The sequence below is a fragment of the Symphalangus syndactylus genome, chromosome X, assembly GCF_028878055.3.
Source record: "Symphalangus syndactylus isolate Jambi chromosome X, NHGRI_mSymSyn1-v2.1_pri, whole genome shotgun sequence".
Classification (NCBI taxonomy): domain Eukaryota; kingdom Metazoa; phylum Chordata; class Mammalia; order Primates; family Hylobatidae; genus Symphalangus; species Symphalangus syndactylus.
Window position 1 is genome coordinate 67161864 of NC_072447.2, and position 18700 is coordinate 67180563.

An 18700-nucleotide genomic window follows, 5' to 3' on the forward strand; every position below is an offset into this window, starting at 1 on the left:
TTTTACTTTTGTCAATAACATCATTTATCAGGGAGCACTAAAAGTCACTGACTCCTTGCAGTTAAAGTTTCTTTACCTAGTGTGTTATTCTAAAAACAGAATAGAACAGATTAGAATAGAATAGAATAGAATAGAATAGAATAGAATAGAATAGAATAGAATAGAATAAAGGTAGGAGGGGAAGTGCCTTCTGGGAAGCAATTAAAATGAAGTCATCAGATTTGGCTGGGTTATGAGAGATTAATAAAATCTGAAATATTTATTTTGCTTCATTTACATGAAAATTCACTAGTCATTAGTTACTACCAACACGGACAAAAAGAGCATTTATAAAAGTACAGGGGCAATGTCAAAAGCTGAAATGGGCACCCTAGCACAGGGGATTTTTTTATTTTGCTTTTAACTTGGAAAAGGTGATTTTGTAAAAAAAATGACTTTATATTCTTAGAACATCAAAATAACCTCTGACAATATTCAAGATAATTAGCAGTAACAGGGGAGTAGGTGCACTGAGCTCTCTACCTGCACCAGCAGACTACTGCAATAAGCCAAGGGAAAAGAAAATAGAAAGTCAAATAAGATGCCAAAGTCACAGGATGGAGAAAAATATAAGATGACACGCAATGGAACAGTGAAAACTCAACCCCCCACCCCAAACCCCAAGCATATTTAGGAAATATGCACCAGGAAGTGAACAAGTATAATGATTAAACCTTAGTAGAATTATACTAACTACTTTAAACTGTGGTCTACTTGTACTGACTTTTCAAAGGTGGGTGGGTCGTAGAGGCTGTAATGGTAACACTGACATGCCCACAGGAGCCTTGTAAGGTTCCAAAGGACTGGATCACCATAACCAAACAGCTACCCCCACATTCTTTCTACCCTACATAAGCATTCCTGCCCCCCACCCTCTACCTTAACCACCCTCCGTAATGCCTTGTTCGACTGTTTTTCTCAGTGATCAAAAAAAGTTAACGTGACTTGGCCAATGATGTCAGAAATCAAGATGGAGACAAAAATCAATTGTTACTAGCCAAAGCAAGTACCAATTCTTGGGCTTTAAAGTCTACCCAAAGTCTTATTGGCTCAGAATGAAAATGATGCAAGTGAGCAGAAGTTTGTCAGGCCTGGTCCAGACCAGACTGGACTGGTCACTGACTAAGTAAGAGTAGGAGTTATAAGCTGATCCCAAGACACACCAGCAGAAATAAAAAACTGCAAGTCCTTGGGGATCAGTGACTATACACAACCAGAGTGTTTTGCTTATGGTCCTACAATGTAAAGGGGTCATTTCTGGGGGTTCCCAAATGACTTTGTTCAAGAGAGGTCACATAAAAGCTAGAAATGGAACCTCAGATGAAGGATGACAGTCTCTTCAAGTGGTGAAGCAAAGATCAGACCCCACCTTCCACAATTTGTCCTCCAATTGGAAAAAGTTCATCTCAGCTGGGCGCAGTGGCTCAAGCCTGTAATCCCAGCACTTTGGGAGGCTGAGGCAGGGGGATCACGAGGTCAGGAGATCGAGACCATCCTGGCTAACACGGTGCAACCCCGTCTCTACTAAAAACACAAAAAATTAGCCGGGCGTGTTGGCGGGCGCCTGTATTCCCAGCTACTTGGGAGGCTGAGGCAGGAGAATGGCGTGAACCCAGGAGGTGGAGGTTGCGGTGAGCCGAGATCGCGCCACTGCACTCCAGCCTGGGGGACAGAGAAAGACTCCGTCTCAAAAAAAAAAAAAAAAAAAAAAGAAAAAGTTCATCTCCCAGTAATGAACCTTAGTTTTCCTGGCTTTTAAGTTGTGTATTTTGTCAGATAAATAAAAATCTAGGAATATGGCCATTTATGGTTCTTTCTTGTAACCTTCCAAACCCAAAATGCTGAATCCAAATAAAAATCAAGGTTGGAGATGACCCACTTGTTTCACCCCAGGCTAGGGGAAAAAGAGGTTGTGGAAGGAAGAAAAGCCTTTTGGCAAACTGGAATCATCCCTGCCAAAGCAGCAATTTTACCTCTCACAGTGAATGCCTACAAAATAAGAAATTTTCTTAATGGTGTGAGAGTTAACAATACTGTCATTTGATTGTGTCAGATAGATTCAAGATGCACAGAAATAGCAACTGCAAAAAATATCTTAGCAATTTTAAGTCCAAGTGCTTCCTATTAGAAAATGGAGATATAGGTATCTCACAGCTCAGTGATACTGGTTGCTTTTAGAGCTCCAAAGGATTCATCCCTCTGTGGCTCCAGAAAGAAAATTCCAAGCCATGTAAATTTACTACTATCCCTTCCTTTGCTGGATATAGAAGTCCTGCCTTCAAGATGTTGTGAAAGGTCGGGCAGGTCCAAGAGAAGGGGGACCACATTAGGGGAGCTGATTCCAAAGAGGAGGTTTTTGTATACTTTGTTTCTACTTCTGTCTGGTTAGATGTACACTCCTGTCATCTTTCTTTGGTTTATGTAAGAAGTATCTGGGCAGGGGTCAAGGCATTCCAGGGCTCCCTCCCCCTGAAAATCATGGATTCTCTTAATCTGGGACAGATTAGGACTAAATAGTCTGACACTGTCTTCAATTTCCTATGATCTGGTCATTGTAAGTGGGCAGTAAGCAAATAGCCTTCTGGGTTGTCTGGGCAAAAATCACCAAGGACCTGCTGTGGGTTAAGGTGCATGGGGTTTTTCAAAAAGAACCCTGCTAGAAGATTAGTCAGTTGTATTTCTGTAGAAATGGTACTTCTTGGGCAAGAATATCACAAAGCCCAAAAGTAGGTATATGAGGCTGGAAGCCTCAGTTCCTGAATGAAGACACAATGCTAATTTATTGCAAGCCATGTTTCCCTCCCTCATACTTAGGCTGCCCAAGGAGGGAAACTGGAAATGCAAGGTTGTCTAAAGATTATCTCCAGCAAGGAGGAATAGCCTCTTTATCCTGGGCAGATCCTGGCCACACAGGAGGCTGAGAATCTTTTAATAGAATTCTTCTCAAAGCCCAGGCCAGAGTCCTCTAAAGTCTTCCTTGCAAAGCAAATGAAAAGATCCAGTAGTCAGAATGTCAATGAACAAATGAAACAATCTAGGCGTGTAAAATCAAATAGTTTCCTCACACTTCCCTACCCTATCTTTCCAAAGCTAGTCCTCTCTCCTTCAGGGATTCATGTCAATCAATTCTAGCCTGAAACCAATTTGACCCTGGAGTTCCAGAAGAGATTTCCTCCAAATTGGCTGAAAGCCATTTCAAATGGTAGTCACCTCCCATCCCCCCTTTTCTCTCCAAACTTTCATAAGGAAATGCCCAACTCTTCCCAATCCCATTCCAACCTCCTGTTTTCACCATATGGGATGTGAGGGCTCTGTTCAAGATTAAGCTTGTAACAACCCAAGAGTTTATTGTTCTGAACAGGCAATTTCTGGAAAGTACTTTTTGTCTGATTTAGAGAAGCCCATCCAACTTCTCATAATTGTGATGGGCTGTGACTTAGTTAGAATTTCAGATTTAAAGTGTGGTCTTTTGAAACCTTCCACTCCATAGCAGTGGAAGCATTTCTGGGAAATTGAGTAAATCCTCTGGGACATCACCATGTATGTATGTATGTATGTATGTATGTATGTATGTGTATATATATATATACACACACATATATACACACATACACACACTTACATATATATAAAATATGTATAGATAAATAGATCTGTCTCTTTATATAAAGGGTATGTGTATGCATATACACACATTCATATATACACCCACCCACACAACATCCAGCCACACACACAAAGCACACATTCACACACACACCCACACACACACACACACACACAGTCTTTTGAGTCCCTTTCGTACTCAAGTTCATTACACTGATTCCCACCCTTTCATGGTGTGGGCAATAGGGAGTGAATGAACTGTGCCACATCTTCTATTTTACAAACAATGCACTGGTTGAGAGGCAGGAAAAATCTGCCCAGTACTTTTCTGATTCACTTGAATCCCCCAGTACAAAGGCCATTGATAGTTTTTTTGAAGTGTATAAAATAAAAAATAAAAATTAAAATAACCAATACTACCTTACTTTTCTGAAAACATCTACCTATCTGATTGTCAGGCCAAAGCTAGAGGTGGTGGTACAAAATCCAGGGGTAGGTAAGTTGGAAGAAGGAGTGAAGAAGAGGTAGATACCACTTCATAGAGAAAAAAAAAAAAAAACCTCAGGAAGCCACAGCTGTCCCCACAACCTCAGAGGTTTATCATATAAGTCTGTGATAATGAGTATCATTATAAATGCTCAGAAAAGCCAAAGCTAGAGCTTTTCTATAGGACCTTATGTGATGATACCCAATTTCTGACAGCTACTGCCTTACTAGGCTCCCAGAGGAGATAAACTATTGGTGCTATATATTCAATTTGAGACTAGGAGCTAGTCTTACTGCCATTCATCTTTGACCAGAACTTCTTACTGCCATTCATCTTTGATCATCAAAGATGCCATTCATCTTTGACCAGAACTTCTCCAGAAACAGATCACTGAATCTGAAGTCCCAGAAACAGGCAGGGAAGGGGAAAAGATGGACACAATAGGACATCCCACCAAAATCCTGGAGAAATCTAGGGTAAGCATTTATATCCTCCTCTAGCTTGGGCCTAAAATCAGAAAAGTAAAAGTTTTTCCCTCTTCCTGGTTTGGTGAAGCCATCTTCAGCTTGTCAGTCCTCTTTCCGTTGTGCCACGGTTTCTAGCTTTTGCTCTTGTAAGTGGTTCTTCTCCCTATTATTCATAGGGAGGTAGCGGTTACCATTATTACACTCATTGCTGTCTCTGGATAAGGCACATTGTGATGGAGCTGGAAGACGATGATCACTCTTCTCTTCCTTGATCAATGCGCCACTGTTTCCATTTACCTGGGAGCGAGACCGACCTTGATGAAGCTCCAGGGATTTAGAAACTCCATCTGAAGAGCCCTGTTAAAAACAGAGATACTCAGTGGAAATGGGAATCCCAGACTGGCTGACCCTTCCTAAGCATATTCATAAGCTAGCGTGAGGAAGTGGCTTCAGTTCTTCAAAAACACCAGAAGACCTCAAGCTGGTTGATAACTAGTACAATTTTTTTTTTTTTTGAGATGGAGTCTCGCTCTGTCGCCCAGGCTGGGGTGTAGTCTGCAATCTCGGCTCACTGTAACCTCTGTCTCCAAGGTTCAAGCAATCATCCCACCTCAGCCTCCTGAGAGTAGCTGGGATTACAGGCGCCCACCACCATGCCTGGCTAATTTCTGTATTTTTAGTAGAGATGGGGTTTCATCATGTTGGCCAGCCTGGTGTCAAACTCCTGGCCTCAACTGATCTGCCCGCCTCAGCCTCCCAAAGTGCTGGGATTACAGGTGTGAGCCACCACGCCCAGCCGGATACCTAGTACATTCTGGTATTATCTTGAGAAGTTAGGGTGAAAACATATAGACCCAACTGAAATCCAATGGCAATGACAACACAGTAATGACACAGCTACTTTTTCTTTTTTTATACAGGGTCTTGCTCTGTCACCCAGGGTGGAGTGGAGTGCTGCAATCCTGGCTCATTGCAGCCATGACCTCCTGGGCTCAAGCCATCTTCCCACCTCAGCCCCCCAAGTAGCTGGGACTACAGGCGTGCACCACCACATCCAGCTGATTTTTGTATTTTTTGTAGAGACAGGGTTTCACCATGTTGGCCACACTGGTCTTGAACTCCTGAGCTCAGGTGATCTGCCCGCCTCAGCCTCCCAAAGTGCTGGGATTATAGGTGTGAGCCACTGTGCCTGGCTGACACTGCTACTATTTACAAAGCTTTACAATATGTTTTTCTAATACTATGGAGATCCTAAATGGTAGATATGATCATGCCCCATTTGCTGATGAGGAATGTGAGGCTCAGAAATATTAAAGCAACTTGCTCACAGAGACACAGATACAAAGTTGTAGGGCCAGGATTCTACTCCTCTAAAGTCTGTTCTCTTAACTGCCATGCAACACTGCCCAGTGCTGACAATTGAACAGGCAAACGCAAGAAAAGGAAAAAAAAAACACAGAAGATCTACGTGCAATATTCCACAGAATCTTTCTTTTCTTTTCCTTTTGAGATGGAGTTTCACTCTTGTTGCCCAGGCTGGAGGGCAATGGCACGATCTCAGCTCACCGCAACCTCTGCCTCCCGGATTCAAGCAATTCTCCTGCCTCAGCCTCCCGAGTAGCTGGGATTACAGGCATGTGTCACCATGCCCGGCTAATTTTGTTTTTTAGTAGAGACGGGATTTCTCCATGTTGGTCAGGCTGGTCTCGAACTCCCGACCTCAGGTGATCCGCCCACCTCAGCTCCCAAAGTGCTGGGATTATAGGCGTGAGCCACAGAATCTTTCATAACTAAAAACAATCACCTAGTTTTTGTAAATCCCAGGAATATAATAGCTATTGCTAATGATATGAACTACATTACCTTGTAGTGCAGTGCTGGCTCTTAATGAATGGTGCTAGGAATAATAACAGCTTCTGACTACTAAGTGGTTGGACATGCCACATACTCTTGTTCCTTTTACAGATAAGAAAACTGAAGCTCCTAGGAGGCCAAGGCGGGCAGATTGTTTGAACTCAGGAGTTTGAGACCAGTCTGGGCAACATGGCGAAACCCCATGTCTACAAAAATTACAAAAATTATCTGGGCATGGTGGTATGCACCTGTAGTGCAAGCTACCCAGGAGGTTGAGGTGGGAGGATCGCTAGAGCTTGGGAGGTCCAGGCTACATTGAGTCATGATTGCACCATTGCATTCCAGCCTGGGCGACAGAGTGAGATCCTGTCTCAAAAAAAAAAAAAAAAAAAAAAAAGGCCGGGCATGGTGGCTTATGCCTGTAATCCCAGCACTTTGGGAGGCTGAGGCGGGCAGATCACGAGGTCAGGAGATGGAGACCATCCTGGCTAACATGGTGAAACCCCGTCTCTACTAAAAATACAAAAAATAGCCAGGCGTGGTGGCGGGTGCCTGTAGTCCCAGCTACTCGGGAGGCTGAGGCAGGAGAATGGCGTGAACCCGGGAGGCGGATCTTGCAGCGAGCCAAGATCATGCCACTGCACTCCGGCCTGGGTGAAAGAGCAAGAGTCCATCCCCCCCTCCCCCCAAAAAAGAAAAAATAAACAGGCTCAAAAAAGTACAAAGACTTTACCTTTAGTCCTCATATAACAACTCTACAACATAGATGCCAATTTCTCCAATTTTATAGATGAGAAAACTAGGGCAGAGAGGCTAAGTAACTTGCCCAAGGTCACAGAACTAGTAAGTAGCAGAGCCAGATTCAAAGCTAGATCATTTGGTTCCAAAGTCTCTACAATATGGAGCTTACTGTGAAGTATTGTCCAACAACCTGGAAATAACATGAAACTAGTAACAGCCATACAAATGGATGGAATTAGCCACTTGAAGGAATCAACAAATACATCAAAACATTACAAGTAAGTGACTTAAGAATTTAAGAACAGGCAGCCAGGCACCGTGGCTCACGCCTGTAATCCTAGCACTTTGGGAGGCTGAGGCAGGCAGATCACAAGGTCAGGGGTTGAGCACCAGCCTGACCAACATGGTGAAATCCCATCTCTACTAAAAATACAAAAAAGTAGCTGGGCGTGGTAGCGGGCGCCTGTAATCCCAGCTACTCAGGAGGCTGAGGCAGAAGAATTGCTTGAACCCAGGAGGCAGAGGTTGCAGTGAGCCAAGATCGTGCCACTCCACTCCAGCCTGGTGACAGAACGAAACTCTGTCTCAAAAAAAAAAAAAAAAAAAAGAATTTAAGAACAGGCCTGGCTGGGTGTGGTAGCTCACGCCTGTAATCCCAGCACTTTGGGAGGCTGAGGTGGGCGGATCATGAGGTCAGGAGTTCGAGACCAGCCTGGCCAACATGGTGAAACCCTGTCTCTACTAAAAATACAAAAATTAGCCGGGTGTGGTGGCGGGCACCTGTAATCCCAGCTACTTGGGAGGCTGAAGCAGGAGAATTGCTTGAACCCGGGAGGCAGAGGTTGCGGTGAGCCAAGATCGTGCCACTGCACTGCAGCCTGGGCACTTTGGGAGGCTGAGGCAGGCAGATCAACTGAGGTCCGGAGTTCAAGACCAGCCAGGCCAATATGGTGAAACCCTGTCACTACTAAAAATATAAAAATTCGCCAGGTGTGGTGGTGCACTACTGTAATCCCAGCAACTTGGGAGACTGAGGCAGGACAATTGCTTGAACCCAGGAGGCGGAGGTTACAGTGAGCTGACATCGTGCCACTGCACTCCAGCCTGAGTGATGGCGCAAGACTGTTTTTTAAAAAATAAAAATATAAAAAAAAAAGAATTTAAGAACATATAAAACTCTTGTGGCCTAGGAATAATCTCAGGAAGACAGGATTACAGTGTACCAGATTTAATAAGCTAGAACATTTTATTAATTATCTCATACTCTTCTTTTTCTGTCCCGAGTGAAACAGAAAAAGAAGAGTCAAAAAGGAAGTCAGCAGCAGCTCTGTCCAGAGAAGATGGCTTGCTATAAACCAAGTTGAAATGAGGATTTCCTTGGCTAGGTGACCTCTAGAGCCGATAATAGTGTCCACAGCCACCTTACCTAAGAGAAACTTAAGATCACCTACCATCCCTTGTTTTCTCTCACTTTCCTCATCTGTAAAATAGATAGAATAAGAGTATCTACTTCATAGGTTCCAGTAAGGATTCAATGAGACACTATATATAAAGCACTTAGAACATGTGTGTTTGGCACAGTGTAAGAACTCAATAAATGCTCACTAAGGCTGGGCACAGTGGCTGATCCCTGTAATCCCGGCACTTTGGGAGGCCGAGGCAGGCAGATCACCTGAGCTCAGGAATTTGAGACCAGTCTGGCCAACATGGCGAAACCCTGTCTTTACAAAAAATATAAAAATTAGCTGGGCATGGTGGCATGCACCTGTAGTCCCAGCTACTCAGAAGGCTGAGGTAGGAGGATCACTTGAGCCCAGGGGTTTGAGGCTGCAGTAAACTATGATTGCAACACTGCACTCCAGCCTAGGTGACTCATTAAAAAAAAGCTAGCTAATATCATTGTTCTGATTCCATGCCCCCAAGCAAACTTCTGATACCATGGCCTCTCTTGTAGCTTACCCTTAGAGAAAGAAAGCTCTAGTAGTAATGGTTAAAGGCATGTACGCTAGAGTCAGCCACACTTGAGTCTGATGTTTGTCTCTAACAACTAGAGTTGTTATGCTGTATTGGAATTAGCATAGCACGGGGCTTTGCAATCAGTTAGCGCAGGCTGTAATGTCAATTCTGATACTGACTTCATAGATAATTTGGGGCAAGATACTTCATTCTGAGTCTCAATTTCCTCCTGTTTAAAATGGGGAACAGGCCAGGTGTGGTGGCTCATTCCTATAATCCCGGCACTTTGGGAGGCCCAGCTTGAGGCCAAGAGTTTGATACCAGCCTGGGCAACATGGCAAAACCCCATCTCTACAAAAAATATTTAAAAATTAGCTGGGTGTGGTGGCTCACACCTGTAGTCCCAGCTACTCAGGAGGCTGAGGTGGGAAATTTGCTTGAGCCTGGGAGGTTGAGGCTGCAGTGCACTGCACTCTAGCTTGGGTGACAGAGCGAGACCCTGTCTCAAAAAAAATAATAATAATAAAATGGAGAATAATAAATACTTCACAGGGTATTTATCTGGTTTCAATGAGCTCACGTGTTTGTAAGAGTGATTAGAAGAGTAAACGTGTAATACATTGTGATAACTCTTTTTTTTTTTTTTTTTTTTGAGACGGAGTCTCGCTCTGTCGCCCAGGCTGGAGTGCAGTGGCGCAATCTCGGCTCACTGCAAGCTCCGCCTTCCGGGTTCACGCCATTCTCCTGCCTCAGCCTCTCCGAGTAGCTGGGACTACAAGCGCCTGCCACCATGCCCGGCTAATTTTTTGTATTTTTAGTAGAGACAGGGTTTCACTGTGGTCTCGATCTCCTGACCTCGTGATCCGCCCGCCTCGGCCTCCCAAAGTGCTGGGATTACAAGTGTGAGCCACCGCGCCCGGCCTTGTGATAACTATTTCTTATCATAAATCAGTTCTTTATCTCTCACCCCCTTCTTCCCCCACTCCTTAGCCATATCCACACAGCTATTTCTATGATCTTGGTTAGTGTGAGTCAACCACTAACAGATCTATTCACTAAGAGATCCATTAAGATCTACTCTTATTATACCAAAAGTATCAGGCTTTTCAGACTGTATGCTTGATGACCAGACCCTGAATCGCAGTGAATTCACCAAGGCTATACTACCTTACGAGAGCCTATCTGGTGATTAGCTTTCCTTCTAGGTGCATCCGTTTTACCTTACTGAGCAGCTTCAAGAAAAAGCTGAGAAGCTTTGGAAAATCACCAAAGTCACTGTTCTCTAGCTTTGGAGTGCATTATGAAATGCTTTGCATGGGAGACTTACTATCTAGTTCCATTTTTGCCTAAAAATAACATTAAAGCAAATTTATCTTCTTTGAGGAAACATTAGATGATGGGGATTAACATGGATGCAGTGAGGGCTGGCTGTATACAGAATAGATTTAGGATTGAGAACTGATGACAAAATTGCCCACGATTAAAGACTACATGTAGAATGTCTAGAGGGGGCTTGGTAGAAAGTAGGTACTCAAGAAATGGTAGCTGCTATACTATAAGAAGCCCCGCAGTTTGAGTCTACTACAATATTTTGGGTCACTACAAGAATAGGTCCTCCTAGTTTGTATTTGGGTGGGGTGGGGCATACCTAATGAGGACCAGTGGGAACTGTGATATAATTCAAGGCATGGATTAGAAGAAAGTTTAAAGGCCAGGTGCAGTGGCTCACACCTATAATCCCAGCACTTTAAGAGGCTGGAGGATCACTTGAGCCCAGGACTTTGAGACCAGCCTGGGGCAACAATGTAAGACCCTGTCTCTACAAAAAAAAAAAAAAAAAATAGAAAAACTTTGGGAGGCCAAGGCAGGCGGATCACGAGGTCAGGAGATCGAGACCATCCTGGCTAACACGGTGAAACCCCGTCTCTACTAAAAACACACAAAAAATCAGCCAGGCGTGGTGGCGGGTGCCTGTAGTCCCAGCTACTTGGGAGGTTGAGGCAGGAGAATGGCGTGAATCCGGGAGGCGGAGCTCGCAGTGAGCCGAGATTGTGCCACTGCACTCCAGCCTGGATAGCAGAGCGAGACTCATCTCAAAAAAAAAAAAAAAAGAAAAAGAAAAACTTAGCAGGGTGTGGTGGCGCACACCTGTAGTCCCAGCTACTTGAGAGACGGAGCTGCGAGGATTGTGTGAGGCAAGGAGGTAGAGGCTACAGTGAGCTGTGATTGTGCCACCGCACTCCAGCCTGCCTGAGTGACAGAGTGAGACCCTGTCGAGAGAGAGAGAGAGAGAGACAGAAGAGAGAGAGAAGGTTCAAGACATTTCTGAGTCATTAAGAATAAGCAGGCCAGGTGTGGTGGCTAATGCCTGTGATCCCAGCACTTCGGGAGGCTGAGGCGAGTGGATTGCCTGAGGTTGGGAGTTCGAGAGCAGCCTGACTAACATGGAGAAATCCCATCTCTACTAAAAATACAAAATTAGCTGGGCGTGGTGGTGCATGCCTATAATCCCAGCTACTCAGGAGGCTGAGGCAGGAGAATTGCTTGAACCCGGGAGGTGGAGGTTGTGGTGAGCCGAGATCGTGCAATTGCACTCCGGCCTGGGCAACAGGAACGAAACTCCGTCTCAAAAAAAAAAAAAAAAAAAAAAGCAGAATGGTAATGCTTCTGCCACATATATTCAGCAAAGGCAAAAAAGTCCAATTTTTTAAGCATATCTGGTGGCCCCTCAGAAGCTCAGGCAGGCTATGGGCAGTCTCACTGTTAGCATCACTCTGGCCCCTTTCTGGCTGCATGCTGCACATAGTATACTAGGGGTAGGTCTTTAGGACACAGTACCTGGTTTCTGTCTTGTGGCCTCACTCGGAAAAGGGTAAGACTCTGCAGCCCTGTGGGAAAAGCTTGAGGCAGGCTAACCCTCACTATACCACTAGAATGAAATCAAATGCCTGGAGGAGTTGAGAAGCTCCCCTAAGCAGCTCAGGTTTCCATGCCTGATGTGATCTCTTGTAGTTTAGCTGAAAAGGCAAAAGGCATCAAACAGAAGCTAAATAATCTCAAAAAAACATACTTACTTGCTTATTTCCTTTTTTGTGTCCCTTGGATCCTCTACCAGTCTGTTCTTTTCCATGCCTTTAGCAAGTGAGAGAAAAAGTGATCATGAGAAACATAAAGCCCACACGCCCCTTTTCACTTGGTTAACTATTCGTCTCCTCTTGGAAGTTTGACCCTCTTCAGTCAGATGCCCCTTCTCAGTGTTACTACTGAACATCTATCTTGGTCATTCCTATATTCTACTGAACTGAATTATTCTGTATCCCATGTCCTCCTCTAGGGCAAAAACTCTTTCATTAAGGCAGGGCAATTTATTATTTATTTGCTGAACTAAACTGAAAACTGACTTTAAAAAATGGAAAGTTGTTCTCACTCATAGGTGGGAATTGAACAATGAGAACACATGGACACAGGAAGGGGAACATCACACACCGGGGACTGTTCCTGGGGTGGGGGGACGGGGGAGGGACAGCATTAGGAGATATATCTAATGCTAAATGACGAGTTAATGGGTGCAGCACACCAACATGGCACATGGATACATATGTAACAAACCTGCACATTGTGCACATGTACCCTAAAACTTAAAGTATAATCATACTAAAAAAAAAATGGAAAGTTGGGCCAGGCGCGGTGGCTCACACCTGTAATCCCAGCACTTTGGGAGGCTGAGGTGGGCGTACCACCTGAGGTCAGGAGTTTGAGACCAGCCTGGCCAACACAGTGAAACCCCATCTCTACTAAAATACAAAAATTAGCCTGGCATGGTGGTGGGCGCCTGTAATCCCAGCTACTTGGGAGGCTGAGGCAGGAGAATTGCTTGAACCCTGGAGGTGGAGGTTGCAGTGCGCCAAGACCACACCATTGCACTTTGACCTGGGAAACAAGAGCGAAACTCCATCTCAAGAAGAAAAAAAAAAAGAAAAAAAAAGGAAAGTTGGTCAGGCATGGTGACTCATACCTGTAATCCCAGCACTTTGGAAAGCCAAGATGGGAGGATTGTTTGAGCCCAGGAGTTTGAGACCAGCCTGGGCAACATGGCAAAACCCCAGTTCTACCAAAAATATGAAAAATTAGCCAGTCATGGTGATGCACATCTGTGGTCCCAGCTACTTGGGAAGCTGAGGCAGGAGGATCACTTGAACCTGGGAGGCAGAGGAGGCTGCAGGAAGCCGAGATCATGCCACTGCACTCCAGCCTGGGCAACAAAGTGAGACCCCATCTCAAAAAGAGAAAGAAAGAAAAAAAGAAAAAAAAAAGTAAAGTTAGTTAGTACTTCTTGCCTTAATAGAAGGATTTAATACCTAGGCATTTTCCCAAGGGGACTAGCTCATATCAACCTATTTGGATACATACCCCTTTCCTGGCCCACCGACAGAAACCACTTGCATGCCGAAGGATCCTCGGCCCCTGGAAGATCTGCTGCCAGCCCATTGGCCCACAACCATTCCAGCAATCTCCAGTTTTCCTCCTTGGGGTGGGATTGGATGCAGACCTGGCAAGATAGAAAGAATGGTGGTAATGGGCCAGGTGTGGTGGCTCACGCCTGTAATCCCAAAACTTTGGGAGGCTGAGTCGGGCGGATTACTTGAAGTCAGGAGTTCCAGAGCCAGCCTAGCCAACATGGTGAAAACCTGTCTCTACTAAAAATACAAACAATTAGCCAGGCATCGTGGTGTGCACCTGCAATCCCAGCCACTCGGGAGGCAGAGGCACGAGAATCACTTGAACCCAAGAGGTGGAGGTTGCAGTGAGCTGAGACTGCGTCACTGCACTCCAGCCTGGGTGACAGAGTGAGATTCTGTCTAGGAGAAAAAAAAAAAGAAGAAGAAAAAAGAATTGCAAGTAGAAGGCAGGATAAGAGGTGGACAAAAGATCCTACAACCCACCACCTACTCTTCTTTCCATTTCTCTCTGATAAAAAGACTCTGTAGCAGGGCACGGTGGCTCATGCCTGTAATCCCAGCACTTTGGGAGGCTGAGGCAGGTGGATCACCTGAGGTCAGGAGTTCGAGACCAACCTGGCCAACATGGGGAAACCTTGTCTCTACTAAAAATACAAAAATTAGCTGGGCGTGGTGGTCTGTGCCTGTAGTCCCTGCTACCCAGGAAGCTGTAGCAGGAGAATCGCTTGAACCCGGGAGGTGGAGGTTGCAGTGAGCCAAGTTCACGCCACTGCACTCCAGCCTGGGGGATGGAGCAAGACTCTGTCTCAAGAAAAAAAAAAAAAAGAAGATTCTGTGATAACAGAAAGGTGTCATTATGGAAGCACATTTAGTGAGGAGGGCCGGAGATCTGTACACATCTACCTTAGCAAGTATGGTGCAGGTGATTCATTTTTTAATCACAGAGCCTAGCATATAGTAAGCATTCAGTATTTGTTGAGAGAATGAATGTCTTAACATCTAGTTATTGGAAAATTACAAGCCTAAACTACTTTTTTTTTTTGTTTTTTTGACACAGAGTCTCACTGTGACACCCAGGCTGGAGCGCAATGGTGCAATCTCGGCTCACTGCAACCTCCACTTCCCAGTTCAAGTGATTCTCCTGCCTCAGCCTCCTGAGTAGCTGGGACTACAGGCGCATGCCACCACGCCCAGCTAACGTTTGTATTTTTAGTAGAGACAGGGGTTCACCATATTGGCCAGGCTGGTCTCGAACTCCTGACCTCAAGTGATCCACACGTCTTGGGCTCTCAAAGTGCTGGGATTACAGGTGTGAGCCACCGTGCCCGGTCCTAAACTACTTTTGATACAAATGTACATCATTACAGATTGTAGAATTAGCCAAACAACCAAACTAAACTGAAAATAATGACACTAAACTAACAGTAATTTGTAATTAAAAAGCAAGAATAGGCCGGGCATGGTGGCTCACACCTGTTATCCCAGCACTTTGGGAGGCAAGGCAGGTGGATCATTTGAGGTCAGGAGTTCAAGACCAGCCTGACCAACATGGTGAAATCCCATCTCTACTAAAAATACAAAAAAATTAGCTAGGTGTGGTGGCACACGCTTGTAGTCCCAGTTACTCAGGAGGCCGAGTCAGGAGAATTGATTGAACCCGAGAGGTGGAGGTGAGTGGAGATCGCATCACTGCATTCCAGCCTGGGTAACAGAGCAAGATTCCATCTCAAAAGAAAAAAAAAAAAAAAAAAAGCAAGAACAGCAACAATTGAAAACCAGAACCAAGTCACAAGCACAGTGGGTTTTGTAATTTAGCACAAAAATAAGCCTTCATAGAATATGGAGTTCTACTAGGCCTTTAATTTTAGTTTATGACAAGAAACCAAATGAACCCTTAACTCATTTAGCAGGTTGTTAGTAAAAAGTACTTCATTTAGGCCAGGCATGGTGGCTCACACCTGTAATCCCAGCACTTTGGGAAGCCAAGGCAGGCAGGATCGCTTAAGCCCAGTTCAAGACCAGCCAGGGCAACATAGCGAGACCCCATCTCCACACACACACACACACACACACAAAAAAAAAAAAAAAAAAAAACCAAAATATTAGTCAGGCATGTTGGTGCGTGCTTATAGTTCCAGCTATTCAGGGGGCTGAGGTGAGTGAATCACTTGAGCCCAGCAAGTCAAGGCTGCAGTAAGCCGTGATCGCACCACTGCACTCCAGCCTGGGGGACAGAATGAGACCCTGTATCCACACACACACACACACACACACACACGAGTCCTTCATTTATATAAGACTTTATAAAACTTGAGAGTCCAAGGAACTAGAGTGCTAGTTACCTTTTTGTTTGTTTGTTTGAGACACAGCCTCGCCATGTCTCCTAGGCTGGAGTGCAGTGGCGCGATCTTGGCTCACTGCAATCCACCTCCCGGGTTCAAGTAATTATTGTGTCTCAGTCTCCCGAGTAGCTGGGATTACAGACAGGTGCCCGCCACCATGCCCGGCTAATTTATATATTTTTTGTAGAGACAGGGTTTCACCACGTTGGCCAGGCTTGTCTGGAACTCCTGACCTCAAGTGATCTGCCCACCTTGGCCTCCCAACATGCTGGATTACAGGTATGAGCCACTGCTCCCTGCCTAGAGTGCTAGTTACTTTTAAGAGGGACGGGAAAGACTTGCATTTGAGGATCCTACTGTGGGCTTTCAGGAGGCAAGAGGCCCCTTGTGAACCACCAGTAACTGGAGACTAAGCATCACTGGTAGGTAGGGCAGTGGTGACCTTCCGAGAACCTGGCTTAAATTAAGGCTGTCTTTTGAGACTTACAAAATAAAATCAACACATAAAGAACGGAGAAAGGATCTGTAAAGTCATCTGAAAGGGATGGACTGGCTGGCTCCCTGGTTTTTAAGACTTGATCATGATCTGACTGAACAGGGAGTTACCAGAGCAGACTTTCACACTGTTCATCTAAGCCCAGCCTTGAGCTAACCACCCATACTGAATTTTGTCACCCTAAAAAACTAACTTCAACTTCCAGCTTTATTACTTTTAAAGGGAGGAGCAATAGATAACAAACCCCTTCAACCACAGCAATGACACTCTGACCCAATCACAGAATCTTGCTATTTTATGCTAAAATGTCTCCACTAAAATATCCTGTTTCACTGCCAGGTGCCGTAACTCATGCCTGTAATCCCAGCACTTTGGGAGGCCAAGGCAGGCAGATCATCTGAGGATGGGAGTTCGAGACCAGCCTGACGAATATGGTAAAACCCCGTCTCTACTAAAAATACAAAAATTAGCCGGGCTGTGGACAGAGGGAGACCCTGCCTCAAAAAAAAAAAAAAATCTTGTTTCACCATGGGACAGGTTGTCTGAATTATCAGGATCAGTATCTGAGCAACCTAGGCATGATTGTGTATTCATCGTTAAATTGTAGCTCAAGTGCCACCATAATTTATACATATGTTTGTGTGTACGTGTGTGTGTGTTTTCCTCACTAAACTGCAATCCTCTGGTGGCATGGATGGTGACATATTTCTCTCCATGCTTCTGGAGCTGAAGGAAGGGAAATGTGTCAAGTATATTCCCAGAGTGGAAATGGATACATCAAGCTACTGTTGCCTACCAGCACTGGCTGTTTACTCTCACTGATCTTCCTGCAAGCTCCTGTGTGCACTGCCTATATGGAAGGAATGAACAAACAGTAACCATGAAGAGCCGGTCCATATGACTTACGGTTCTCTAAAGTAATAAAGTGGGTTCTGGTTTCCGCATCAGTCACTTCATGAGGTTGGCTGGTGAGAGTCAAATCCCTGGGGACCAACGACCTCTATGAAGAATGGTCTTAGAAGTCAAAATGGATATAAGCTGCTCTTCAAACTACATAGCACAGAATATAAATGAGATGAGGCCGGGTGCTGTGGCTCACGCCTGTAATCCCAGCACTTTGGGAAGCTGAGGCGGGTGGATCACCTGAGGTCAGGAGTTCGAGACCAGCCTGACCAACACAGTGAAACCCCATCTCTACTGAAAATACAAAATTAGCCAGGTGTGGTGGCACATGCCTGTAATCTCAGCTACTCAGGAGACTGAGGCAGGAGAATCACTTGAACCCAGGAGGCGGAGGTTGCAGTGAGCCAAGATCACACCATTGCACTCCAGCCTGGGCGACAAGAGTGAAACTCCGTCTAAAAAAAAAAAAAAAAGTCAGTGAGATGAGATATATGTGAAACTGTTGATCCTGTTATTGACAATAATGACTGGATAGATTATTATGACATAAATTGAGGATGGTAAATACCTCATTCTTAGGTACTGACCTGCAAATCCCCGGCTCCTCCCTTGAGGGGGAAGTGGCATGGAGCCCATAGCTCGGGAATAAAGTGAAACAGGGTAGAGAGAGGGCACCATGGGAGGCACAAAAGTAGGTGACGGAAGTAGAGCAGAAGGCGGTGGATGATTCATGTTGACTCCTTCAAGGATGCTCTGTCTCATCTTTTCCACTTTGGTTGCCAGGTCAGCCTTCAAATGAGGAAGAGTAATAATAGCAGCTGCCATTTTTCGAACTTGTCCCATGTTTTAGGCCCAGCATGGAGCACTCTAGGTACAGTCTCACAATTCTATTCCCATTAAGTGAACTGAGGCCTGTCGTTAAAGGGCTCAAAGCTACACACTCAGGAAGCCTGTCTGGCACCAAAGCCCCGACTCTTTACATGACATCACACTACCATCATATGAGTTCTGACTCAGGGCTTGTGATGTACATTGACTAGGTCAAGGAAGACAAATTTAACAATAAGAATTACTGATGGTCTATTACATGGCCGGCATTGGGTTGGGTCACTTTCTAAGGGAGATGTAACAGAATTAGATAAAAGAAAGAATAAAAATCTGACAAATAAAAAGCCTTTTAACCTTCTCCCCTATATCCAAGATTGGAGATCCTGATACCTCTAGTACAAAGGTCTGCAAACTTCTTCTGAAAAGGGTCAGATAGTAAATATTTTAGGCTTTGTAGGCCATATTGTCTCTGTCACAATTATTCCACTCGGCTACTGTAACATGAGAGCAGTCATAGGCCA

At 44.9% G+C, this 18700-nt stretch overlaps 1 protein-coding gene across 3 annotated transcripts in view; it reads right to left on the reverse strand.

Annotated features, from left to right (window-relative positions):
- Positions 1 to 244: 244 nt before the first annotated feature.
- The window catches only part of FAM120C (family with sequence similarity 120 member C), a 109046-nt gene continuing 90590 nt past the window's right edge, over positions 245 to 18700 (reverse strand). For 2 of the 3 annotated variants that reach the window (XM_055269114.2, XM_055269113.2), the window contains exons 13-16: positions 17939 to 18140; positions 13561 to 13699; positions 12225 to 12282; positions 245 to 4956 (exon numbers count right to left, since the gene is read on the reverse strand). In XM_055269114.2, the coding sequence (XP_055125089.1) occupies positions 4702 to 4956; positions 12225 to 12282; positions 13561 to 13699; positions 17939 to 18140 (654 nt within the window). In that variant the 3' untranslated portion in view covers positions 245 to 4701. The remainder of the gene's footprint in view (positions 4957 to 12224; positions 12283 to 13560; positions 13700 to 17938; positions 18141 to 18700) is intronic. The other variant, XM_055269115.2, reaches the window with a different exon arrangement.